Source organism: Acartia tonsa, chromosome 14, assembly GCF_053477335.1.
Source record: "Acartia tonsa isolate MP-2025a chromosome 14, ASM5347733v1, whole genome shotgun sequence".
Taxonomy (NCBI): domain Eukaryota; kingdom Metazoa; phylum Arthropoda; class Copepoda; order Calanoida; family Acartiidae; genus Acartia; species Acartia tonsa.
Genome location: NC_137273.1, coordinates 42,633,554 through 42,660,948, shown reverse-complemented (window position 1 = coordinate 42,660,948; position 27,395 = coordinate 42,633,554). Strand labels below are relative to the sequence as shown.

Here is a 27,395-nt window from a genome sequence, read left to right as displayed (position 1 = left end):
CATAACCAAACACAATTAGGACTTTAAGACAAGTTTAAGAACAGTCAACTTTTTAACTTATAGGCTAGACTCTAGACTTGTGGGTTATTTACATTGCAACTTTGTTGGTGGGGTTATTTTCTTTATGTTCTTTTGACTTTTAATGCAAAAAAATATCTAGAACCCTGTCATTGTTGTTTAATTTCTTTATTTCCTGTGAAAGCTGAGTGGACCAAAAAAGCAAAACCTTGAATATCCTGAGTCCTAAAAATAATAAATTTGTTTTACAGCAGCAAAGTTTTAAATGGTACTTACCCAGTCAACTGAATTTGAGTTTCTTATTGTGTATATAATATCTAAATATTTACTATTGCTAAAAATATTTAATACTGCTGAAAATGGATTGCATATTTCTTCCCTAATTTCCAAAGTTGTACAGCAGATAACCCAATTATTGCAAACGCTATTTTCAGCTACTCCGGTCAAAGGAAAAAGCGACATAATGTATAAACAATTTATACATTATACATTCAAAATTTAAATTTTTTAAATTTATTTTTTTTTTGGAAGTTTAAAGCTTTTTTAGTTAGTAGTAAATATTGAGATAGGACGCGGAAGCTAGGTACACTTTTGGAAACTGAAATACAGTATATCTCTCAGAGGTTATTTAAAATAATAATATCCTTTTGTATTGTGTCAGACAATAAATAATTGAGATTACACTTTCATCCGACTGTTTATAAAAAAATATTGCACCTTTATTATTCTAAACTTTGTAATCAAAAGTGGGTGAAAGATATGCCAACTAAAGTTGCTTAGTTACTAATAAATAAACCTGCTTTTAGCTTTGTTCTTGTATTTTATATTAAATAAAAATACTTTTTATTTTATCAATTTCTAAGTAACTATAGATTGGTTAAAGGCAAGGATTATGTTAAAAGTAGGCTTTACCTTTAGGAAAAATAGAGAACTATGCCAAAAAGATTAGTTTTGTCTATAGACGGAGAAAAAAACAATTGATTGCACATCTAAATACTCCGGAAAAATTTCTTCCAATATTTGATTTAGTAAAAATCAGCAGAAAAAAGTCGTTTTTTAAGGAAATACTATCCCTTTTTGCCCTATCTTTGAGATTTTATGAATGAGATAATGTTAAGGTTTTAATCTGATGAAAAAATTTTTGTTCATATTCCTTTTAACCTGACTTAATAGTAATAAAAAAATAATTCCTTCATAGATGTTTCCAAAAACTTATTTTACCTTGAATGGCCTGACAAGTCCAGATCCTGATACACCAAAATTTGGACAGCTCGACAATGTTGGATCCCTTTATAAATATGCCAGTTCGATTTTCTCAACCATTTTAAAATTTTACATATTGACTTCCCTATCTTTTTTCCCCTATAATTCTTAATGTCTCTCATAGCTCACACATAGAATGTTGGATAATTTCACCTGTATGTTGTCTCAATTAATTGTGTTAAATAAATAGATGGAGGTAATCTTTATATGGGTCCCAGGATGGTTTTATCACAGTTAATTTTTAGATATTATACTTGGAAAGGTTCTGTACTCCTTTGAATAGAGTCCCCAAATGCTAAAGGCGCCTTTACTAGTATTACATAAAATAACAAGGAATTTTTCAATCAAGAATTAGAAATGACTTTGAATGGTTTTAGTCTACTTATTAAACATTCAATATCTCTCTTTCTCTCACATGTGGACAGGGACAAAGCAGCTAATAGTTTTATAAAGTTCAGATTAGAAATAAACATGTCTTCATATTTTCAAATAGGTATAAAAATTTTTTTACCTAAAGCATGAACCTCTGCTTGGATAATAAGTATCTGTCCCCATTTTGGGGTGATCTTTGCAGTCAACTTTTTCCATCAATACTTCCTAATTGATTCAAAATATTTATAAAAAAGGTCTGATTATCTATAATACAAAGTAGCTTGATGTCTGTCTGTTCGTCCGTCCGTAAGTCCATCCGTCCGTCCGTCTGTCTGAAGCTTAAGATCTCGGTAACCACTGAACCGATCGGATTCTACTCTTCAGGGTATATACCTATTGGTCCTGTGGTGGTTTCAAGCTATTTTCTTGGGGGGTGGGACACCCCCAACCCCCCCAAAAATAAAAAAAATCCCCCCCCATTTTTTTTGCTGAAGATTTCCTTGGTCCTTTATGTTTTGTAGAAGATTTCCTTGGTCCTTTTAACGAATTTCGCCTTAATTTTTTATCACCTCTTGGGGCAAAGCCAGTAGAGGCTAGGGGCGAAGCCGCTAGTAATTTTATAATTCAACAGGTATCTTTAAGGAAGCCTGCTGAATGATTTCCACAAGTAGACCCAATACCCCAATTTTGAAGACTTCAGCTGCAATAACAAAAAAGTATTAGGCATTTTAAAATGACATTTTATGTACAATGATAATTTTGAAAGATTTCCATTGCTCATGTTAGAAATTTTAAACTTTAACTACGTGGCCTAGAAACAAAATTATAAGCTTTTTTTTGTCATGAATTTAGGTTGCCAGTAGCTAATTATATTTTTACAAACAAAAATAACCATTTTTACAGTCAAAATTATTATAAAAAAAATAACTTGTGTTGTACGGAGAGTACTGTAGTATTTTCACCCAATCAGAAGTCTGAATTAGGTAATCAGCCAATCACAGCTAAGCTTGCATTAGTTTAATTTGTTTCCGCTATGATTTTTTGTTTACAAACACAATTAAACCATTTTTTTTCCAGAGATTTTGACTATGAAATGTGGTATTTTTATTGTAAAAAAATGTAATCAGTTACTGGCAATCTAAGTTTCTGACAAAGATAAGGTTTTAATTTTGTGTCTAGGTGCCATAATTTAATATTGTTTTTCTACTATGAGCAATGGAAATCTTTCAAAAGTTTTATTGTACATAAAATGTCATTTTGTAATGCCTTTCGTTATTTCGTTATTAAAGCTGGTGGCTTCAAATTTAGGGTATTGGGTCTACTTGTGGAAGTCTTTCAGCAGTTAAAGCGTGGTTTTTCTTGCAGGCTTCCTTTAAATGATGATTTGATATGCATCCTAATTGATGCTAAAAAACAACAATATCTGTTGATTAGAATTATTGCTGGAAAAGTGAAAAACTACTAGATTTGAACCTATCAATCAAATACAATAAAGGTACACAAAGTTTCTTTTTTTATAAAACACTTAACACCAAACAGACAACCAACACTTTAAACTCCAGACTCAAACCTGACACACCCATAATCACCTAAAAATATTTGAATATACATGCCTTATTAAAAAAGTTTCCTTGCTCAACTTCCAGAAAATTCTGAAAATTCAATGCTCCAATTCTTCTGGAAAGAAAATCTGGAACATCCCAGCCAGAAACTCTTGCCTTCCGATCACTTCTCCAAAAGCAAATCAAAATTGATTAATGTGTATAGTAAAATTCATTGCTTGCTCGATACATTGAGGGCTATTGGCTATACAACCTAACCTAGGCCAAGTTATTTGTCAGGTTCCTAGTTTTGAACGTGTAAAATCCATTTCATATGCTCACTATGTGAATGAAAATACAGTACCTTATTTTATTCATTTGTGCATTTAAAATTGTACGTAGTAATATATATGAAATAGATTTTTGAAGCATAAAAAGTTTAACCTCTTTAATTCTCATTAGATAATACCAAATGTTGAATCTTACCCAGTTTCATATTGGTCATCTCCTTTGGGAAGGCATGCCGGCCAAATATTTCCTTTATTGAAGTAGGAACTATCCTAAAAAGAAATGTCAAAATCAGAGATTTGACCCTGATATTTTTTGGTAGTAAAGCTACTCTATGCTTCACTTTGTCTATTAATCCATCACTTAGTCTGTAATGTTTATGGGCGATTCTGATTGTAACAGCTCTCTTTTTGTAACTCACTTTGTCTGTGTGATTATAAATACTTTTGGGGCTTTGTTACCTATGAATATTGTCATCCTTGTTGATTCTGATATCTACCTTTAATTTTTCATCATCAACTATGTAGACTGCAATGTCATATCCATTCAGGATATTCTCAGGATCATATAAGGGATAATTATGGAACTCTTTCACATTTAAAACAACCTAAATTGTTAAAGATATATATATTATCAAATATTCTTTGCATCTTACTTTAGACAGTGTTCCATGGATAACATAAGAAATTAATAAATTAATTAAAATTTTGTAAATTTTATGTTAATTGTATTATTTTATTTCATTATTTAAAAAAAAATTTAAATAAGATAATGATTTTTCTATTTGGATCAGAACTGTTTTTAATCCAGTGGATATTAATAGGTTTAGAAGCCATAGAATATTATGTTTTAAAGTATTACTGAAAAATAATTAATTTCCACTAGATTAGAACTAATTCGAGCCATACAGAACAATCATGTACTATGAAAAGTCATATTTCAAATTTTACCTCTTTTTCAGTAGAAAAAAACTGATTTTCAATTTCAACACTGATTTCTCCACACACAATGTTTAAGTCACTTGGCTCGGCTTTCACAGTTTTAGGATCAGGGCCACAGTGGACACTTTCTCTAAATAGATTTATTATGCATAAAGGGTTATTTTCATTTAATATAAATGTACTAGTAGTTGCACCCTTAATATCTACTGGCTTTTCATTCAAAGCAGTAGGGAAGGGAATAAAAATAGCCTTTAATCATTTGAAGACCATTAGCAAAAGTTTAAAAATCATAACTTCTTTTTAACCCATTAGTGACAAACCGGCTTTTAACGCCCGGTTCCAGAAAATGCCGAAAAAAAACGGTTCTCAGTTTTAGGATTGCATCATTCTCAGTATGAATCCCCCCTCTATTACCCTGGTTTTCATTTCCCCCTGGAGCAGGCAGATTTGCTTACTTCCGTTTGCCGGTATAGCTCAACAAAATTTGAAAACCAAGAAAAACAAGGTGATTTTAAAATACCCCTCCTAACTTTTTTGTTTATGAAGTAAAGTTAGTGATTTTTTTCGTGAAATTTAAAGTTTATTGGCATTTACATTCATTTGTGAATTCGTTTTATTCAAATTATTATTTTTTATATGATTTTTTATCGTTTTTTTACGTTCTATATAGACCCGGCTCGGCATATGGGGGGAAAGTCTGAAATTTTCATTACCCGGTTTTACTAATAGATCTTTTTTACAACAACAACAAAAACCGGGTTTATTAACCAAAAAAGGGGGGTACCTATAGCCAAAATCTTAAATGTGATATAAATTGTTTTGTATGTTAGTTGTAGCTCTATCAATTACATGAGGTTATGTAGTTTTCAATTACGGATCGTATCGTAGTTTTAAAAAGTGTTCATCTCACTTTGGGCGTTCAAAAATTACATTTTTAATTTTTAGGGCCAAATAACCGGGTATTTAGGTCTCAAACGGGCTTTAATGCCGGGGGAAAGCACCAAAAAACGCCAAAAACGGTTATTAATGCCGCAAGGTTTTTTTACTCGCGCCGAACCGGGTTTTATTGCAACTTTCCTGTGCACGCCACTAGAGCAAAACAAAAAAATTGGAATTCCGTTTTTACCATTATAAAGCTTCCCTGAGATTTTCAGCTCGATCGGTCCATAAAAGTGGCGCTCGGCACTAATGGGTTAATAATCTTTAAGTACCTGCAATTTATTAGATAACCAGGATCCCCTATTGGATTACAACAACAGCTTTCATTCAAATTATTGTCTGCATCCTATAAAAGATTATTTTAAAAAGGGATAGTTTTATGAAGGACATTAAACAAGTGGAGTACTTTAAGGAACCTTGCAAGAAATTTTTTTAGATTAGATTAGATTTATTTTCCTAAGGTGCATACAATTAGGGCGAGTTACTGATTAAGTTTACAATGGTTTACTAAGGTTTCATCCTGAAATAGATTGCAGTTTTATAATAATGTTTCTGGCTGAAATAGAATGCATATATATATATATATTATCTATTACAATGATATGATTTCAGGGATGTAGTAAATGGTAAATGTATCAGTTTTATTATATATGACAATAATAATAAGTTAAGTATGACCAGCTCAGGGCTGTATTGAATATTTCGTCCGCTCCTATATTCACATACATTTTAAATATATGATTACATGTTTATAATTATGAACACTGAGCAGCTGTGTCACGAGTGGATGGCTTAACCCTTCAGGGTTGTTGAACTGCGAGGTGTCTTTGCAGTGCTTACCAAGTCATGACATAGCTTATAATAGGATTTTTGCATGAATATTGAGTACATACAATAAGATAAAATACTATAATATTCGCTAATAATACCCTTAACGACCGTTCCACCTTGCTTATTTCGGGGCCTCCAAGAATGAGATCCATACAATTAAATTACGGATGTCGTGGGATTTCTCCACGCTTCTTTTCCCGTTCTAGACCTTTTCCTTGACCCACCCAACTTTTCCCTAGATTAGTTGATTTTACACGTTAATGTTATTTTATATCCATGGGATATAGCATCCCATTTCCGTAGGTACCCAATGACTTATTTCCTCCCCGACAAATCCTTACATCCCTGTGGCAATTGACGGATTAAGGCTTGGATAAACGTCAGCTTGAGATGTTAACACAAGGACGTTAACATTATTATATGGAAAACGTGCTTTGAGAAAATAAATAAATAAGAAGTAAATAAGAAGTTGTGAAAAGAAAAAACGAAAAGAAAAGAAAAGGATGTCTATTGAAATTAAAGTTGCTTTGTCTTGAAATACTTAGAAAAGATTTTGTACCTATGTATTTAGTTACCTAAGAGCAATTAATGATATTGAAAATGTTTTACCAATGTATCCATATTCGAAAAACTTCGCTTCTTGGTTACATCGGCTTACAGAAATGAAAACACGAAAGTTTCTTGTTTGGTTAGGGTACAATTGGCTTAAAATATTTAAATATCTAAATATCGTACTTCTATAGCTTTAGTTATAGTTTAGCTTTGATTTTGTGTGTTATAAATTCTAAAATTCTACGGGATAGACAAGACTTAAGACTTTATTCGTTATATTAAGTTTGAGATTTGTTAAGAAAGTAAAACGAAGATAAACATAAAATTAAGATTGAATTAAGATTTGAAAGTTATTCGTGAGATTGACACCGGAAGTGCTGCGGGTGGCAGCCTCAGTATGTCCAGCCGGATTCGGAGAGCATGTACCGCTGCAGTGGCTGGCCCTTGGGTCGATTTAGCACTGCGCTTTCGAAGCGTCAGGGAAAAGCTTGTCACTCTGCTGTGGCAGCTTGATGAAAATTCAAATTTCTTTAAAGAAGTGATGGCCCTACATGACCATGTATGTTTCTTTGATCAATATTTATTTTTGAACCGACCTCAAGGACTCGCCGGCCACTTTCGCAGTCTACTCCGCCTGCGGCATATCAAGATTGCGGCTGTTCTTTGTGAACAACTATGTTCCCGATATACGGAGGTGGGAGTCGAGTACATGTCCTGCTAGCCCAACTAGACCTACCTTATCTGCCCTCCACAGCTCCTCCAGTATCTTCACCATCTGTTAATTCCATGTTCTAAAAAAAGAAGAAATGTTTAAATTATTTGATCAATGCTTAATTTACATGGAATTAGTGAGGGATAGAGACATAGAGACAAGAACACGTACAGTTAATGACAATAAAATGTTGCAATTTCCAGCACATATAAAGTGACGAGATTATCTACACTTGACCCATCCCTGTATACGCCTTTATTGAATAACCTTACTAACATCGAGTCTTAACAAGTTAACCAGTTTGATATTTCTACAATTAATATTAATACATAAATTATGCAGTGTTTTTAATAATAAAAATAAGAAAATTTTGAAAATTTTGTGATTTTGTGCCTCCTAATTGATATTACTTATTTGACGTACGTCAAAGCTGCTCTATAACTATGCTATGTATATGTAGGAAGACAATAAAAGTAATAAACACCCATTCTTTCTATACTTCTTACTACTTTCTTACTACTTTCCTCCCCCCCCTTGTATATTTAGGCAAGCCTTCCAGGCTTTATGCCTAGATTCTTGATGTTGAGTTAGGTTTAAAATTGAAAAGTTACGAGTTATTAAGCATCCCCTCCCTCCCTCCCTGATATATCGGGCGAACATTCCATGTTTCTTGCCCAATGATTTGATTCTTAGATAGATCTAAAGGATTCAAAGTTAAAAGTAAAGGATAAGAAGATAAAACGGATTAAAAGACGATAAAAGACGATAAAACATTAAGATCATTAAAACGTTTGTGTTAATAGAATAAAGAGTTTTTTGTTGTTAGTTAACAAATTAATATTTATTATTTAAGCATCGGACTTTCTCATTATAACTTATGCAAACTCTATTTGGTTTAAGAAGAAAGTATGGCATTTTCTACTAAACTCCTTCTCATTTTCAATTTGTTTTATGTTATTTGGAAGATTGTTGAAGATAGTTGGAAAAGCGTGAAAAGGTGCGTTTAATAGAAAATTTCTGCTTCCTCCTTGTGCGTAGGCAAAATTATTTGCATTTCTCATGTTATACCTGTGTCGATCTCTGGAGAACTCCCAGGTATTGTTAAATATTTCCGGCTGGAGGCCATTCTGATATTTGAACATAAATTTGCAGACGTTATATTTTATGAGTAAGTCAAAAGGTAAGATTGAGTTGCTTTTGAAATATTCAGCCGTGTGGGCTCTACTAGGTAGGTTTTCGATTATTCTTATTGCAGACTTTTGAATCTTAATAATCGGATTCAATAAATATTGTGGACATGCAGTAAAAAGAATGCAGCAATACTCAATATTACTTTTGATGTATGATGAATACAAAATTCTCAGATGTTTTTTGTCAAGAAAATGGCGCATTATACGCATTGAATAAATTATTTTGGAAATTTTTGCATATACTTTTTTTAAATGATAGGTATATTTTAATTTTGTATCCAACAGAACACCCAAATGCTTGATAGACCCTTCATTTGTATCAGTTACAAGATCTAATTTAGTGATTTTTTCTGGTGTGTTTTCCCCTATGTTATTCATATTTACAAAGACGTTGAATTCAGACTTAATTAAAGATTCTTCGGGGGTGAGTTGTTCTCTAGGAGAAGTGAAAATCATACACTTGGTTTTTAAAGGATGAATCAATAATTGGTTTGAACTGTACCAGGTAGTCAGTTTTGGGATTATATCTTTGGCAAGCTCAATAAGTTCGGCAAGTGATTCTTTCTCCAGGTAGGAGAGAGCATCATCTGCAAAAAGGTTGATTATTACATTTGGATCTATATTAATTAGATCGTTTATAAAAATCAAAAACAATATTGGTCCCAAAACTGACCCCTGGAGTACGCCAATGATAATACTTTCCAAAGTTGAAAACACACCCCTAAAAAAGACTTTCTGCGAGCGATTACTATAATAACTAACGAACCAACTCAACGGTAATCCCCTAATCCCTGCGTTCCTAAGTTTTTCAAATAACACTTCTCTATTTATCATGTCGAAACATTTCCTGATATCCAAAAATATGGATAAACAGGAATTGTTTCGACTTAGGCACTTTGTGATCATATTTGAAAGGTCTAGGATGTTATGATAGGTTGAAACCCCCCTCCTAAACCCAAATTGACGTGCGTTGAAAAAATTTCTTTCGTCTAAGAAGTTGACCAAGCTATCACATACATGTTTCTCCAGCGGTTTGGAGAAATTATCAATCAGACTGACACCACGATGGTTGTCAGTCTGATTGAGTGATCCTGATTTGTGTAAAACTATAACCTTGGAAACCTTCATGCTGGAGGGGAAAGTACCGGTTTGGAGGGATAAGTTATAACAATGACAGAGGGGTTGTGCTATCACATCCGCACATTTTGAAAGTATAAACATTGATACATCATTTGCGTCGGTACTTTTTTTTGGTTTAATATTTCTGATTAAGTTTATGACTTTAAATGGGTAAAGAGGTTCAAAGAAAAGTGAATCTTGGATTGGGGGTGGGAGGTACTCAGAAAAATGTTTGTTTGTTGTTGGGATCTCAGGTTTTAGTGAAGTTCCAAGGTTACAAAAAAATCTATTAAATTCGTTTGCGATGGCTTGGTCACCCTCAATTTTCCTATTCCCAACTTCCAAATATGAGCACTCAGCTGCCTTCTGATCAAAGCCTAACATTTCTTTTAAGCATTTCCAAAGTTTCTTGCTGTCCCCCCCACAATTCCTAATATTAAGTCTATAATAATCAAGTTTAGCTTTCCTTACATTTCTGTTGTAACTGTTCCTATATGAGTTGTACACTGCCTCGCTTTCTCTCGTTCGTTCTCTAAGGAAGTTGTCATGCAAGGCGTGTTTATGTTCACGCATTCTCAAGAGGTGTGGTGTCATGAATTTTTGCAGGGGTGTGGTTTTTTTGTTTTTTCTAATCCGAACGACAGGGCATAAGGTATTGTACAACTCAAGGAATTTTTTTATAAAAATATCATAAGCAGCGTTGGCGTTATCTTTATTTAAGACATCTGACCAGTCAGTACTGTACAATGCTTCATTTAATGAATTAATGTTGTCATCACCCATCATCCTTTTTTCGTAGAAATCAGGTTGTGTAGGTTTTTTTCCACCATTAATCCTGAAAGCATTGACCAGCATTAAGTGGTCCGATATCTGCGAAGTTAAAACACAAGAAAGCATTAAATTTTGGATGAAATTACCTACGCCAAAAATATCTATTAGTGTGGCACTTGTTCTTGTTATTCTTGTGGCTTTAGTTATTGTGTTTAAGACCCCATTAAAGTTTAGTGCTTCAACAAGACGCATACTGTGACTATTGATGTCATTAAGTTTAAGCAAATCAAGATTAATGTCACCAACAATGAAAAAGGGAAGGTCAAGTGCAAATATCCTATCGAGTAGTTCTAGGTATGTGTCAAAGAATTGTTCGATTTCGTCATTAGATTGATTCGGAGGCCTGTACGTATTCAGGACAACGAACTTAAAGCCATTGAGAGAAACTTTAAGGCATATGCTTTCGCATATCCTTTCTTTAAATGAGATCCTTTCAAACAACCTGTCTACTTTATATTGTTTTTGAATAAGTATCCCAACCCCTCCCCCCCGTTGATGCTTTCTAAGATTAGTGTGCCAATTGTATCCTTCTACATTAAAAACGTCAAGATTTGCTTCGGTATTAACCCACAATTCCTGACACGCAAGCATTGTGGGCATTATACCTTTATTTCTGAAGTTATCAATACAACCAAGAATCTCGTTATATTTTGCGTGGATACTCTGACAGTTAATACTTAATAGGATTATTAGTTGCTCTTTAAATGATTTTAATTTACTTATTGCTGCATTTTCTGTTAGATAGGTACAATTAATATTAAATTCTTCTTCTAAACCTTCGAAGTTATTGCCATGTAAGGGATTAAGTAAGTCATATAACGGGTTAAGATTTAAGTCATTCGGTACCTGTTCATCTAATCCATTAGGGAGGTTTGTTGGAGGTAGGTTCAAGGTCTGGATTTAGCGCAGGAGGATTAGCACGAAACTCGCTAGGTGGGAACAACTGAAAAAAAGTATAAATTAGCGAATAAAATACATAATAAAATAGTTTATATTTACAATATGGGTTGCGAGAATAAAACATTAGTGAAGGGTGTCAATAAATGAGCCCTCCACTACTTTACTAGTTCCTACCCTTAAATAATTTTTAGGAAAGAATTGTGTGTACATGGGTAGTTGATTGAGATTAAGTAATTTGAGAGTTTTGATTAATTTTAATTACATACTGATATATGATGCACAAATAATTTTAAGAGTTAATATTAATCATAGCATGTGAAATGTACTGATTCATACGTTTGATAGCTTTCCTTTTTGGCGGCGATAACGATAACGATAACGTTAAACTAAATTAGCAGTGATAAAAGTAATTTGATTTTGATGGTAGCCAGATTAATCATTTTATGTTGCCTTTATAACTAGGTAGCTAGATAACTAGGTACTATCTATAGATTTTAAGTCTAAGCTATTTTATCTTACTGTTTTTTTGGCGTTTCTGACTGGCTGAACTTTCTGCTGTGCTGGCTGTGATTTTGGGGGCTCGAACTCGCTCTCGGCCGCTGCACTCGTTCTCGCTGCGGCTCCTTGGCTGGCTGGACTCGCTGTGGCTGCCTGGGCTCCTCCTTCGTCTGTTGGACTCATCGGCGGAAACTCCTCGTCGTTGTTGAGCTGTGGCGGGGGTGGGTTATTGTTGTCCTCAAAGTCGTCCTCACTCATCAAGGGGTTGCAGATGTTGGTATTTCTGAAGAATGAATCTCTGTGGGCGTACGGGAGCTTGTTGAACTTGACCAGTGGCGGGGCTTCTTCTCTGCTGAACAGATAATCTGCGCCCGGGATGGGTTTTGTCATCTCCACGAGTGTTTCTCCATATGGGTTTAGGACTTTAAACCATTTTGTTCCGGCCTTCAATTGGAACGCCACTGTCTCTGAGGCTATTTTTGTGCGGGCAACCAGTTTAGTTGAATGAAGGTAAGTCTGTACGGACTTATTGAGTTTCGTTGCGTCATATTGAATCTTCAGCTGGCGTCCAGGGTAGAAGGGTGCGGGTGACAGGCTCTGGTTGGTTGATTTATATTTGTTTAAGTTGGCAGCGTAGTTGTCCATCACAGTGCGTTTGGATATCATAAACACTGTGAGGAAGATCCTACTGTGAAACCTGAAGATGGCGACCGGTATCTCCTTCTTGGCTGGCGAATGCGGCAGGTAGTGCGCGTATTCAACTACATCCCCCCAGTGTTGGGGGATGTAGTCGATAAGGCCGTTTTTCCGCGCTATCTGTAGGGCTGGTAGGATTATGGAGGTGTAGATGTGGTACATGGTGATTCTCTCCCGGCTGTGAGGCGCCTGGTATCCCGAGATTCTGCAGGACCAGCTGCGGGATCATTGTTCCCTACAGGAGTTCTGAAAATATTGGAACTTCTTGTAATTTATGTTATCCATATTTAACGTATGTACTTTAGTCTCAAGAGCCGCGATACTATCCTTTAACGTTTTTAAAGTCGACGCTGATAATTCTGCGTTTTTAAAACTATCAATGTTTTCCAATTTCTCATTTAAACTATTAAATTGACTTTTTACCGCTTCTATTTCTTCATTTTGCTTGGAGAATTTATCGAAAACTTCTTTGTGACGTACCTTCGCTGTTTTGTCATCGTATTCCTCAAATCTCTTCGTTAGCATTTTATCCATTTTTTTCCAAAAGTCAGGACTGGAATCAAAGTTTGAAGCCATCCTGTTGTTGATGAGTTGTCAGAAGTTTGTTTATATTCTTGGTATGGTTTGGTGATGACGGCGGCTAATGGATGACGTGTATAGTTTGTTGTAACCAATAGCAGAAGGCGTCACTGCGGGTTGACCAATGGGGTGACAGCACGGATTTTGGCCCTTAATACAGTGGCCAAGATTAGTGAAGAAATAGCGGAAAATTAATAGTTTAATATTTAATTCACTTAATGTTTATAACGTTAAAGATAAGGATAGCGTTAGCGGTTTACACTGCCAATTGACCTAAACGGCGGTGTAAATATGGTGCCAGAACTAGATGCGAGTTGCCCTAGGCTACCATATCTTCCCTTTACACACAATCGCGGAGTGACCACGGGCGAAGGGTAAGGGGGAACTAGTAAAGTGTGGGGGTGAGTTGTACGACTAGTACATTAAACACAATTAGGGCTGGAGAGAGAGATGTTGTCGGCTCCACACACTAAACTAAACTAAACTAAACTAAACTAAACTAAACTAAACTAAACTAAACTAAACTAAACTAAACTAAAATACACAACTCTAATGCATGGAGGACTGCCTCAATAATCTCTCAAAAAACTTCTTGGTGTAAACATAAAATCCTAGTGGAAAAAAGGAAACTAATACACATATTTACTCATAGATGGTCTTCTGTGATTGGTTGATGAGCTGATCAAGCCTTCTTATTGGCTGGAAATACTAAAGGTATAATTCTCACACAAAAGTATTCTTATTGTTCAGTGTTCACAGGGGTTAAGCCCAATTTTACTGGCTTCCTATTTGTATGCATAAAATAAAAATATAGCTCAATTTCAAAATTTTCATCTACCCAAAATGTCATATAAGAATTAATATTGCCAACACCTTTCTTGTTATTGAAGATGAAGGCAAGCTTGGAATTTGGGATATTGGGTCTACTTGTGGCAGTCTTTTAGCTGAGCAGTGTATTTCTTGAAGGCTTTCATTAAACAATAGACATTAATTAGACAATTAAACCCAAATAGACCCAATACCCTATCTTCAATAACAAAATAGTTCTGAGCATTTCAAAATTACATTTTATCTACAATGAAAATTTTGAAAGATTTCCATTGCTCATAATAGAAATTACAATATTAAATTATGTTGCCTAGACACAAAATTATAACCTTATCTTAGATTGCTGGTAACTGATTACTTTTTACAATAAAAACACCACTTTTCATATTCAAAATCTCTGAAAAAAATTTGGTTTAACTAGCGTTTGTAAATGTAACATCATAGCAGAAAGATAGAAATTAAAATAAGCTTAGCTGTGATTGGCTGTTAAGCTTATTCAGACTTCTCAATGGCTGGAAATACTACAGTCCTCTGGGATTTTTTATTTTAACAATATAATTAGTTACTGGCAACCTAATTTCATGACAAAAGATGAAGGCATAAAAATTGGGGTATTGGATCTACTTGTGGCCTTCTTTCAGCAGTTAGATCCGTGTATTTCTTGCAAGGTTCCTTGCAATGAGAAGTCCAGCAGGGTTAGATAGGCTCTGATGGGTTTAGGCCCCTCTGCATAGGTTAAAAACCACCCCTACTTATACTCAATTCATTCTAAAAATAAGAAGTGTGGGTTTCAGTGGCCAATAAGTGCTTTGAGAGAAAGCACCAAAATTTAATTTTACCTTGCAAATATAGTTGCAATGGGCAGCAGAAACTAAAATAGTTGGTCCAGGGGGTCCTGATAGCATTGTTACTCCACATTTATGGAAGCTCCTAGTATTAAAAATAATCACATAAACTTTAAATAAAAAAAAAGTTATATCTTTAGAATTTTAGCTGCCTATCTTATATAGGACCTGAGAAAGTAACATTTTCCTCCACAAAGTTATGGGTGGACTGATAGAACAAATAGACTGAATAACCAATGGATGAACTGACAGGCAAAGGAAAGAAAAATAAAAAAATTATATAGTAGCTTTGCTTTAATAAATATTTCATTTTATTTATATGAAATAAGTATAAGTTTGAATAGTAAAATAGAGTTATGTATGGACTTGTAGACAGACGGACAAAGTTAATAATAGAATAAAAACTCACCTATAACCAGAGCTTCTTAGTGAACATGACCAAGGGTATTTTATGCCAGAACTACGAACTATAAAACACAAGAACGTTAAATTCCATTAATAGCAATGCTCAAAAAAATATATATATATATAATTTCATATAACTTTTTTGAATAATTATCAGACAAAGTAAGCTTATGTCCATGAATCTTCACAACAATATTCAGCCTTCTATTTTCTAATTTTTTAACCATCTATCTATAAAAACACCTGAGAAAAAAATTCTTTTTACCAAATACCTTATGGACAGAAGGATAGACACAGTGAATCATAGAGTAGTTTTGCTACTAAAAACTTGCCTTTATTTGGAATTTGTGGACTAGCACCTTGGAATCTTGTTGCAATATTTTCTGGAATGCTGTAAATTTAAAATTTAAGGTTTTATATAAAGTTAATGAAAATATGTCCCATGATAATTAATTATAATTAGCCCCAATACCCTAAATTTGAAGCCTTCATTCAGCTTTAATAACAAAAAGTTGTAGGTTTTAAAATGACATTTTATGTACAATGAAAATTTTGAAAGATTTTCCTTGCTCATGTAATAGATTTTTTAATTAAACTACGTAGCCTAGATACAAAATTATAAGCTTATTTTTGTCAAAAATTTAGGTTGCCAGTAACTAATTATATTTTTACAATAAAAATACTCATTTTATAGTTGAAATCATTTTTAAAAATTAAGTTAAATAAAGAGTACTGTAGTATTTCCAGCCACTCAGAAGTCTGAATCAGCTCAACAACAAATCACAGCATAGTTTCATTTGGTTCTGCTATGATTCTACACTTACAAACACAAATTAAACTGAATTTTTTTTTTCAGAGATTTTGACTATTATATGTGGTGTTTATATTGTAAAAATGTAATCAGTTACCAACAACACAACTTCCTTATGAAGATGAGGTTATAATTATGTGTCTAAGCGAGGTAATTTAATATTGTAGTTTTTATTAAAAGCAATGGAAATCTTTTAAAGTTTTATTTCCCCCCCCCCCCTCATTTTAATTTGAATCTACTTCAAGTGCTATTTTACTAAGCAACCTAGCAAATTTTATACTCCCTCAAATAAAAAAGCTTGGACGTCCTAAGATCACAGAATCTTTTATTTTCATTTTATCTCAAAATATGGGTATAGGAGGGTGTCTAAGCTTGACTAGGCACTTTGAGTGAAACCAGCAATTAAACTTATAGCTAAAACAAATCAAAAAATTACCTTGCAACTACAGATTGATCTATCTCTCTACTGTTTGTAACAAAAATTGTATTTCTAAACAAACAAAATAATATTTTAGTTAAATTTGGTTCATTAAACCCATTTCTTGACCAAGGAACAATCTGCAACCCCCCTCTTTTAAGTTCTATCCCTTCTTCAGGGCCATTCCTATGAACCCTATGAACAATGATACTTCAACACACACACATTTAATGTAAAATTTTCACCAGAAAGACAAAAAAATGTTTACCTATTATTTTTGTCCCCTTGAAATTAAATGTAACAATTACTATATATTTTTCATGCTTACATGATATAAAATTTCTCCTGTCAAGGTTTTCTTTAAATGAAATTCATATACTTTTTCTTTTGCCATTGCCGGGAATATTGTTAAAAGTATAGATTTAGTTCCCCTTAGTTATCCTGGATTGTTGGACTTGACATTAGAGTGTGATATACAGCAGCCTCACCTGTCATCAAGATCTTCATTTATTTGGCGCTTTCTTCTCTTTCCAGTGTCAGAATTTAAATAAGTTCCTAATCATAAGAAAGTTTTGCACATTTTAAACAATAATGTATAAATTACAGTATGATTTTTTTTTGTGAAGTTAAGCTCATCTATAATTAGTGTTGGTAGTCTGTCCATAACGGATAGCTCTTATTACTAATTTATTTATGTTAGAGTATTCTGATTGATTTTAAACTTGGCATGGTGATTCCTGTGATAGTTAAGTCTTATTTATAAAGTGTAACAACTCTATAATCATTAATAGTCTGTACGTTCATTTAAAGCAAATTGATTTTTAACTTTTTTGACAACAATTTTCATGTGATATAATTAACTTATTCATGTAATTTTTGTAATACTGATTCCTAGGACAACAAAGTACATAATATTGAAAGTTTTTGATTTTGTATGTCAATACCTTTCTATAGACACCTCAACTAGGTTTCTAACTCAATTCAATCCTAAGCAATTTGTAATCAGAAAGAAATACCTGTCAAACATCGCCAACTAGACAGATCCATCATGTATCAATGTTTGACTGTGCTTAATAACTTGCATGCTTACAATGATAAACTGTAATTAATGACTTACCAGAGTAGGATGCCTGGCTGTGCTTGGCTTTGATTAATAGCTTGTATGAGTACAATTCTTGACTGTGATTATTAACTTGCCTGAGTATGATACTGGACTGTGCCTAATAACTTGCCAAAGTACAATTCCTGGCTGTGCTAAAAAACTTGCCTGAGTACGATGCCTTGCCATTTTGGTTCAAAATCAGGTAATCGATAGCATAGGAAACCAGCATTCGTGTAGCATTTGTAGGAATATGATCATACCACTAGGATAAAGGATTAACATAAATATATTGTTTAACCAATGATATTACTCAACATCAACACACAGTTCATCTGCTAGTTGTCAGGAAGGTGATAGGTTAAAATTTAACACTGCATCATAACTAAAGGCGTTAAAAATGGTGCTTTGTCAGAGTCACATGAATAGTTAGAGGTGGGGAAATGTCTTAGCCCAATAAAGATGCAACTCATTATCATGCAATTGCACAGTTAGGACTAATCAGACAAAGGTCATGCAATCAAAGGGTTGGTTGTCTGATGAGTGTTGATGCCACTAACAACTGAACCATAAGGGTTCTCTTTTTCTGGGGATAATTTGAATAGCTTATAAGATAGTGTTAGAAAATTTAATTTAGGTGACTTAAAATATTTAGAGAGGGTATTTAAAAAAATTTCAGGGAATTAAATTAGGTCTTTTAAAGTTTGAAGATAATAAACACCCCTCCCCCTTAGATGTTTTTGCAATTATAATTTCTAACAAAATTTCCTGTTCTACTTATTAAATTATTTGTTGAATAGTTTAGACTCTGCTTATTTGGATAAACGAATAAATAATAACCATTAGCACTAACCTGAGTTGTAGAAGAAATATATCTGTAAAATACTAAAATCAAAATTAAACATAAGAATATACCTTCACTCATAACGGTAGGATTCTCTTTCAATTTTAAGTGATCATCTATAGAATCCAGAGCATCATCTGCTTGTAATGAGATTTGATACTCTAACACCCATGGATATTAGTTTAAGTAAAGTCAAAAGAAAAACCAACATTTTGATTGCACGACCTTCGACTGAGAAGTCCTAACTATGCATGGTAATGATGCCTTTTTATGTGCCATTGCAATCCCCATACTTTAACTATTTATATTGCTGACCTGACATAGCAGTAGTAGGAACCATTTTTAACATCTTTAGTTATGACAGGGTGTCTGGATGAGATTATTAACTACCTGACTACAGGTTAGGGCCCTACTTGTTGAGCTAAGACTTAAGAATTAAGTAGCTCTAGGCTTCAATAAAAGGGGCACCTGATTAATGTAAAGAAACTGTAAAACCAATTGTTTGTATATTGAAAAATCTCTAAATTTTGCTATGAATGAGGTGTTAGCTTTAAAAATGTTTCAAATGTACAAAAAGCCTTTATTATGTTTAATTCAGATTTTATTAACTAACAAGCATAATTATAAACATTTGAGTTTGAATCTAAAAATTCAAAATCTAAAAATTCAAAGCAGTGTTGCGGCTCAGAGGAAGGATATTGAGTTATGAAAGTGAGAGTTCCCCATCATATTCATTTTTACCTTCAACTCCCCATAAAGTAACACAATATTCTCAGTTGCTTTACATTCATGCATCTTCCCATTGTTTGTGTAAGACATAAGATAATTGGGCAGTTTGGATACTCAATAGTTGTGTACATAATATCAGTACAGCTCTTATCCTAAGCTCCTCTGCGGAGAGCATAATTGATTTAATTGTCTTCATTTGGGACACCTTCCATACTCAGCCAGAGACATGCAATAAAGAGTAAAGAGTCCCATGAGACTGCAGGTCAAGTCCTAATGAACTTAAAGTGATCACGAAGCAAGTCTTTAAAATTTGATATATATTTGGAATTACTTAGTTATTTAGAATTATGACAAAAATATTGCTATATTTGATATATAAAGTGCCTCAAAACTTCTATTTTTAAATTTGCTAAAGTGCAACAAAAATCCACTTACAAAATTATGTGCTAAATAAACTCTTATGCAAATAAAAGGCTTCAGTATGGAAAAAATCATGAGGTACTCTAAAATCAGAATCTCAATTTATGTAAATAAAGTGCCCTTTTAAATCTTCATGCCATTATTTGCTTTTAGAGGCAAAAATACCTTCTTGTTAGGCTCCATTTAATCTTCATTTTGAGGTGAATAGGAAATCTTAAAACTATTTGGTATTGAATCAGGGTCAAGAAGTATTATTGTACACAAAAAAGGCAGGGTGAATGAAATATTTTCCCATTGTCAAAGATTATTTATATATATGTATTAGGGTGGGTTGATTTTGGAATTTCACATTAGTACACATTGGCAAGGGTTACTGGGCCAATATAAAATTCTGTTAAACTTGAAAGGGGTTTTTTAAACGGGCGCGCAGGGGGTTTAAAATGCAAAGCTTATCTATAATTGAGGTTACCACATGTCTTCTCACACACCCATAATTCTGAACCCCCAAGGCTACAGTGAGGTCAACTCCACACGTGGTGTCATTGCATGGCTGAGATATTACGTGCAAACCCAAGTGTAGAGCAGACTTACAACTAAACAGATAGCAAACAGAGTACACCCAGCTGCAACTGGCAAAACTGACACAAGCAACTGCGAAGAAACATGGGTGGACAGCCCTAGGATAGCAGTGTTCAACCCTGGATTTCAGCTGGCAAAGGTGTGTAGCATGCTTAAGTGAGACTGGACATACAAGATTTTGGAGAAAACTGCCGCTGGAGAGCTGACCAAGTGTAACAAGGGACACAAAATTCCCCTCAGAAACTGTGTAAGGTGACAAAATTTAAACTAGAGAACAGTCTATTTATATAAAATAGTTCGAAGAATGAGAAAAAGTTACCCAATGTGAGCAAAATCAGTGAGTTCTGAAAGGGAGTGTATTGGTCAGGTCTACCCTACTTTTATTATCACCAGAATCATTGATAAACAAATTATCCTCAGTCTGCTAATAACTTCATATAAATCACCATCTCCAAATAGTGTAAGTCTCCAACCAACTTTATCGCTATCCTACACTATTCTAACCCTGGTTATTTGGAAGCCCCATGGGTTAAATTCTTCAACTGTACAAGCTGCTGTTGTGTGCAGTCAATATAACTGTAGTGAAAACTTAAAAGCAAGTGTGCTCAGTGTAATAATTACGATAAAACTTTAGTGAAAACAAATTAAAGGATAAATTGTGCTTATAGTGAATAAAAGACAGACATTAGTGCCTATTATTAAAAGACATTTGTAAGTTCATTAGTGTCTTGGTACTTTGATACCATATGTGGTGTATGACTGCCTATGGGATTTGTTTCCCAGCTTCCCTTTTTTCCTTATATGATGTCCAATGAAGACGACATTTGTGATGGTATGAAATGGGGCATTTCCCAAGAGATGCGCGCTTGATGTAAACAACGCTATCTCTTTTGTTTGTATACAAGCACGCGCATAATATTATAAGAATAGAATGAAAAACCATGTATTGTATGTTTTGTGTGGTTTGCCATGCTGATTTTCCCTCAAATACTTCCCGGTTTGATGTGACAAATATCTAGGTAACTTTCTTTTCCGTAGGAAACTGGAGATTAGAATATTAAGATGTTTTTTGTTCAAGCAAAATAATGCAATTTTATTTTCCTTATTTTTAAGAGAAAGACCGTTTATTTTAAAACTTCATATGAACTCGAATATTTTAATGCGCTTTTATGATAATTTTATTCATATGCCATTTAATTCTATTTTATTTTTACATGTTTTTATGCAGTATAAATTTAATTTTCTTTTGAGACATTTTTCTTTGTCCTCTGAAAATCACGAAACCTATCGTAACATTTGATTAACTAATATGATTTTTTATTATTATTTAATCTGAAACAAATGAAAATTATATGTGATTAATTTAATTTAATTTTCAAGGGGGATAGGCCGTCTCCTGACTTATTTTAAATAGGACTTTATCCTCTCTTGCTTAAGATAACTCTTGTAACAGAAATTTCACTCCCAAGAGAGATACAATTTAATATACGCAATAATGACCCTAAACCTAATAAAGTATCTGCATTTGCTGACGATGCAAATGTTTTCAGTGTAATAACAGTTGAATCAATTCAACTCTGTTCTCTCATTTTACAAAACTTCAGCGAGTTGTCAGGTCTTTGCATCAATAATAGTAAGACTAAGGTTTGTAGCTAGGACAACAGCCCCCTCCAAATAATTTCTTTGAATTTTGCAACAACACAGGCTATCAAATAGTCAATAGTTTCACTATGCTTGGCATTAAATTTGATAATAAGCTAGAAGAAATGGATGCAAATTGGGATAAAGTTCTTACAAAAATGTTAAAAATTGTTAGATTTTGGCATATTTTTAATCTATCAATAGTTGGCGAAATAAACATAACCAAATGTTTTATACTTCCCCAGCTAAATTATATAGGATCTATACTTACACCAAAAGCTGAAACCATTAACCATATAGAAGACATCATCACTAATTTTATCAATGTTAACAGTAATATTTCCAAGGAAAAAATCTTCTCTCCAGTAAATCAGGGTGGGCTTGGCATTCCTAAAGTAACAATATTTCTAAAAAGCTTAGACATTCTACTTTTTAAAAAATCTTTGTTCATTAAAGATACCTGGCCAAAGAAATCCAAAACTGACAACCCTTTGTATTTCACTGATAACCTTAATATCAGAACTAACCCTGTCCTACATAGAATTATTAGCTCATTCATGTCGTTTCAATTTGAATTCTGGGTTAAAGGTGAAAATATAAGAGATATGAGAATTTTCAAAAATAAGTATTTTGTAAACCAAGAAGGGGGGCAAATAAGTAGGGTCATATTTACACTTCCAACATGAGCAGTTTTTGAAAAACAAATTAAAAGTCTGAAATTTAATGATACCTTAAATGATAATAACCAATGTATAAGTTATAATGAATTCAGGCTAACAACAGAGATTGATTTGAGTCTTAATGAGTTTTTTCGTTTACAAACAATCTTTAGGCACAATATTAATGAATATAGAGAAATACTGGGGGGGCCTTAAAAAACAATGAGTCAAATATTTAGTAAACGTGCTGCTAAATCTAAATATTACAAAAAAAAATTTTGAAATAGGTCAATTCAATATTGAAAACACACGTACCACCCAAAATAGACACTTATGGGTTAGTAAAAATTTTGATCTAGAAAGAGAATTGGCCTGGCAAAATTGTTGGACTATTAGTTTTCTTCCAATGCAATGGAACTTAAAAATTTTTCTCTAAAATTATTAAACAACTTACACAAACTAGATGCACATAAACATTATTTTGTTGCAAATACAAGTCAGGAATGTAATCTCTGTACCTTAAGCAATTGTAGGCCAGCTCCAAAGGATATTTTACATAATTTTAAACATACCTTTATAATTAATGTTGAGATTTTACTAGTATGTTATTTTCTTTTTAATTGTCAGGCAAAAAAAAACACTTCCATTGATGAGAAATCTTGTTCTGTACATAAGTTGGAATAGGAAACTTTTGTTAAAAAATATTAGATATGAAGTCTACTTTAATACATTTTCAAACCCTCACGATCCAGGATAAATTAATTAACTCAACTGGTAAGGGGGTGAAAATAAACCTCATATATTTAAAGAGAACAGGAAAAATAGGTAAATTTTTTTTTTGTAAAGCTCACAGAAATAAATGTTCATAAAAAGTCAGTCATAGAGAAGCTTTGCTATTAAATAATAAACATTAATGTTCTATCTACGTCTTTATCCTCTAAAAATTAACCCTATTTTTTTCTTTCTTCTGCAGCTGTTGAGCACATTTACTTTTTGTTTATTTATTCTTTCAGGCTAGTGAAATCAATAAGTTGAGAATGAGGGGAGGGGGAGGGAAGTAAGCCTTATTTCTTAACTGTAATTAAGATAGAAAACATCGAATTTTAGCAGAAACTCACATAATAAAAATATTATTATTATTCATTCCTCTTAGTTAAGATGATAAATGTACGGACATACAGACAAAAGTCAGCCGGAGAAAAGCTTTGTCACCAAATTTCAAACCTTATTGTATTTTTATATTCAATTTCAGCTTCCCTGGTCTTTGCTTGTTGTTCACAGAACCCCAATAATCTAACCCTCCTTTTTTTCAGCTGTGGTGCTAATTTCAGAATCTACATATTATTAATGTGCCTCCTTTTTTTAGGAACCTACTGTTGAATTAGTAGTTTTTTTTGCGTATATCCCCATTCAGTTTTAGGATTATTTCCAGCCTCTCTAATTATCTATATATTCTAGGAAACAGCCGACACCATGCTCGAGAAGACCGCACAACAGGAGGTCAATACTTCCCTAGAGCTGATGGTAACTACCGACACCATCCTGTCCGCGGTCAACACTTCTCTGGGCACAGTTATGGAATCTCGGCCACAAAGATTTTTTTATCCAATCTTGACAAGTGAGGTATTTTTGGAAAGAGGAATATACATAGAAAACGCCTAAGTAAATTAGAAAATCCGCAGAAATCATATTTGCAAGTTATTTGCAAAATTAATTTCATGCCTTAAATGACAGATTTAGAAAAAAATCTTTTTATGAAATGTGTTTATCTATAAGTTTAGAACATACTTAAGGCAAAAAAAATTTCTTTAGTGTTACTTTTTTCACCTTATATATGAAAAAAGCAGTTTCTCACAATTTATGATAAAAAAAGGTATAGGAACAAAAAATATGTTTTTTCTTGATGTAAATCAGATATAGAATCCTTTTTAGTGCAAATATAGTGCAAAAAGTAATCAAGTCATTTTTGCAAGGTATGAAAATCTAAAGAAAATAGTTCTTTTTGCTTTTGATATACATATCAGATAAATGTATATAAAATTAGTGATCAAAAACTATAAAACAAATTATAACTTTTTTCAACCCTATCATTGATTAAAATGCACTTTTAAGTTTACTCATTACCAAAGTTGCACATAAAAACTCTTTTGATGAAGTAATTAAACAAAATAAATTCAAATCAACAATTAGGCGTTTTTTATAATGCAGTAGATCATTTTGTAGTTGGTTTTTTTGGCATTTATTTTGTTTAATTACTTGATAAAAAGAGTTTTTATGCACTAATCGGTAATTCCTAAACCTTAAAGTGCAATTTAATCAATGACAGTGTTGAAAAAACTTATAACATGTTTTATAGTTTTTGATCACTAATTTTATATAGATTTATCTGATATCTCTAAAGAAATTTTTTTTGCCTTAATTATGTTCTAAACTTATAGATAAACACATTTCATAAAAAGATTTTTTTCTAAATCTGTCATTTATGGCATGAAATTAATTTTGCAAATTAACATTGAAGATTTTTGCAAATAATTTGCAAATATGATTTCTGCGGATTTTCTAATTTACATAGGCGTTTTCTATGTTTATTCCTCTTTCCAAAAATACCTCACTTGTCAAGATTGGATAAAAAATTCTTTGTGGTCAAGATTCCATAACTGTGTGGGGCCGACAAGACCAACAGGAGACAATGGAACGGTCAACTACTCCATAATCAACGCCAACAACAACAACCAAAACCTGTCAACCAACAGAGAATTCAATTCTTACCTCCAACTCTGGAACTGTCAAGCTTTCACCAATCCAGCAACAGAGACTGTTATCTTTCAACAATCTGCCATGATGACCAACTTTTTATATCCAGGTCCAGCTTCTCACAGCCTTTCAACTTAAAAGTGGAGAACAACATTCGCCTGAAAATAAGGGCCTGTGTCTACCCAAGCCAAATTTTGTTGTACCCGGATTATCTCCAACTATCCATGCCACCTGTAGGTTTTTTGGTGGATCGTGTTATTCTTGCAGTTCTGATTCCCAGAAGCACAGCCTGAATGATGCTGCAAGATGTTTTCTTCTGGGTGATGAATTCTGTCCAATGATGGCAGGGATAAACAATGATTGCTGTCCAACTTTGCGTATACAGGGGGCCAGCTTTAATGACCTAAAATTGTTGATCAACAAACACGTAAGTGTAGAGCTAAGGATAAAACCTGGATCTGTGGGCATTGTTCTCCTACACACAAAAATTGGATACCCAGCGTGATAAATTAAAACTAAAAGTCTTCACAGAATGGGCAGCTTCACTGAACCTGAATATTTTACCATGCATCCCCCCATTCCCTGTAGGGACAACAATGTCCCATTTAATCTCTTTAAAGCAGGTGGGGCATTTTTGGAATCCCTCAGGCTGAAAGAACGAAGCGTACTCACTCTGGTCTGCACTCACCTCCACCTTAAAAATACATTGCTCCAGCATTGGGACAGTTTTTGCCCCAGCAATAAGCATACCGGAGGCGGGTCATATGTATGCAAGTTGTGAGGGTCAATTTTTCTTGGGATGTGATGGAGAATGGTCTGCAGGAATCCCCAGGTCTATTGAGGAAACCTTTTTGGTATCATTAATATCCTCCCTGTCCACTGTCATCAAAAGTTTGTCCCCCATTATTACTGTAAAGCTTCCCTCTACTGCTTCCATAATTGCTGGAGTCAAGGCAAGTTCCCAAACTGACGTCAATAGCCGAAAAAGTAATTACTTACTTGGTAGCAGCATGATGTCAGACATAAAGCCCTACCTACAGGAACTCTGCCAGTCCAAAGGTATCCAAGTAATTTCCAGCTGCAAAAGCAGAAAGTTCCTAGAACACTTACTCCAACAGGACCTGTCATTTCTTTCAAAAGACGACATTTTGTTCATTGGGCTACTTGGAAATGAGATGCTCAATAAACAAACACATTGGGCTGACTACAATAGTAATGGACAATGAACCTTTCACCTGCTTAACCCTGCCATCCTCAGTGACCAAGACATGGACAACCTTGTTTGCAACATTGATAAACTTATCACACAGATAAATTATCACTTTAAAGGTCGTATTTTCTTGGTTGGTGCATTCCCTAAACACCTACAGGCCTGCTGCAGCCTGCAAGCACACGCCATCTTGGAAAAGTTCAACCAGTTTATATCCATGGTAGGTTACACAAAATTATTCAACACATACCTACAATACTGCTTAGAGCTCCCGGAAGGTACAGAATTTTTAGACTTCCAGAGCATAATTGGCTACAACACTTTCAGCAGCAGGTCTCTTGTCGACGGCGTCCACCTGACAAACAATCTGAATAAATCCTGTGCCAATTTTTTTTTGGGAGTCCTGCAAAGAAAACCGCGAGCCAGAAAAGGGAGAGCCAAAGCTGAGCTGAAATTCACTTCCTTCCTAGAGACCAAGGGACTGCTCACAGCCAAGCCAAACACACCATCCAACAACTCTGGCTCTCTCACCTTTGAAAACGCTATTGACGAAGCAATTAAACTCTTGATGTAATTTTAAATTGTATTTATAATCTTCTCAATTAAATTGCTTCATGTAATCAATTTTTATCTATGATTTTATTTATTTTATTGATTTTAATGATAATCTATTTAATAATGAACCAATATTGCATTCTTTAAAAACCCAATAAATTATAGAATAATAATAATAATTTTAATATTGTTTCAGGTGTAAGTGTTTTCATAGTTTTGTTCAATAAACAACTATTCGTAAACTGCTTAGTTCACTGGGGAAGGTAGAGGATGAATGCTCTGTAGTGAGCAAGATCTCGGAAATGGCTATGTCTGCCCATGATCCTTG

The 27,395-nt window shown here is 33.6% G+C and overlaps 2 protein-coding genes across 2 annotated transcripts; both read right to left on the bottom strand.

The window, feature by feature from the left end:
• Nucleotides 1-186: 186 nt before the first annotated feature.
• Nucleotides 187-18,860, bottom strand: LOC145305490 (uncharacterized). Its single transcript, XM_080147109.1, has 16 exons — nucleotides 18,836-18,860; nucleotides 18,530-18,561; nucleotides 17,845-17,941; nucleotides 17,066-17,132; nucleotides 16,596-16,649; nucleotides 15,681-15,739; nucleotides 15,353-15,410; nucleotides 14,938-15,028; nucleotides 5,635-5,708; nucleotides 4,433-4,553; nucleotides 3,982-4,089; nucleotides 3,681-3,754; nucleotides 3,263-3,381; nucleotides 1,793-1,874; nucleotides 1,240-1,306; nucleotides 187-243 (listed from the first exon to the last, which is right to left on the bottom strand). Exons 1-16 carry the CDS (start codon nucleotides 18,858-18,860, stop codon nucleotides 187-189), a joined length of 1,185 nt encoding a protein of 394 aa, XP_080003235.1.
• Nucleotides 8,011-13,773, bottom strand: LOC145305963 (uncharacterized). The gene is made up of 2 exons (XM_080147874.1): nucleotides 13,172-13,773; nucleotides 8,011-12,937 (listed from the first exon to the last, which is right to left on the bottom strand). Exon 2 carries the CDS (start codon nucleotides 12,851-12,853, stop codon nucleotides 12,008-12,010), a length of 846 nt encoding a protein of 281 aa, XP_080004000.1. The 5' UTR covers nucleotides 12,854-12,937; nucleotides 13,172-13,773; the 3' UTR covers nucleotides 8,011-12,007.
• Nucleotides 18,861-27,395: the final 8,535 nt, after the last annotated feature.

Excerpts from the sequence above, each read along its gene's own strand:
- LOC145305963 (XM_080147874.1), bottom strand. The coding sequence starts at position 12,853 with ATGTACCACATCTACACCTCCATAATCCTACCAGCCCTACAGATAGCG.
- LOC145305490 (XM_080147109.1), bottom strand. The coding sequence starts at position 18,860 with ATGGTTCCTACTACTGCTATGTCAG. Across the intron at positions 16,650-17,065 it reads AATGAAGATCTTGATGACAG|AAATACAATTTTTGTTACAA; the intron begins GTGAGGCTGCTG and ends TTGTTTGTTTAG. Across the intron at positions 15,740-16,595 it reads GATCAATCTGTAGTTGCAAG|CATTCCAGAAAATATTGCAA; the intron begins GTAATTTTTTGA and ends TTAAATTTACAG.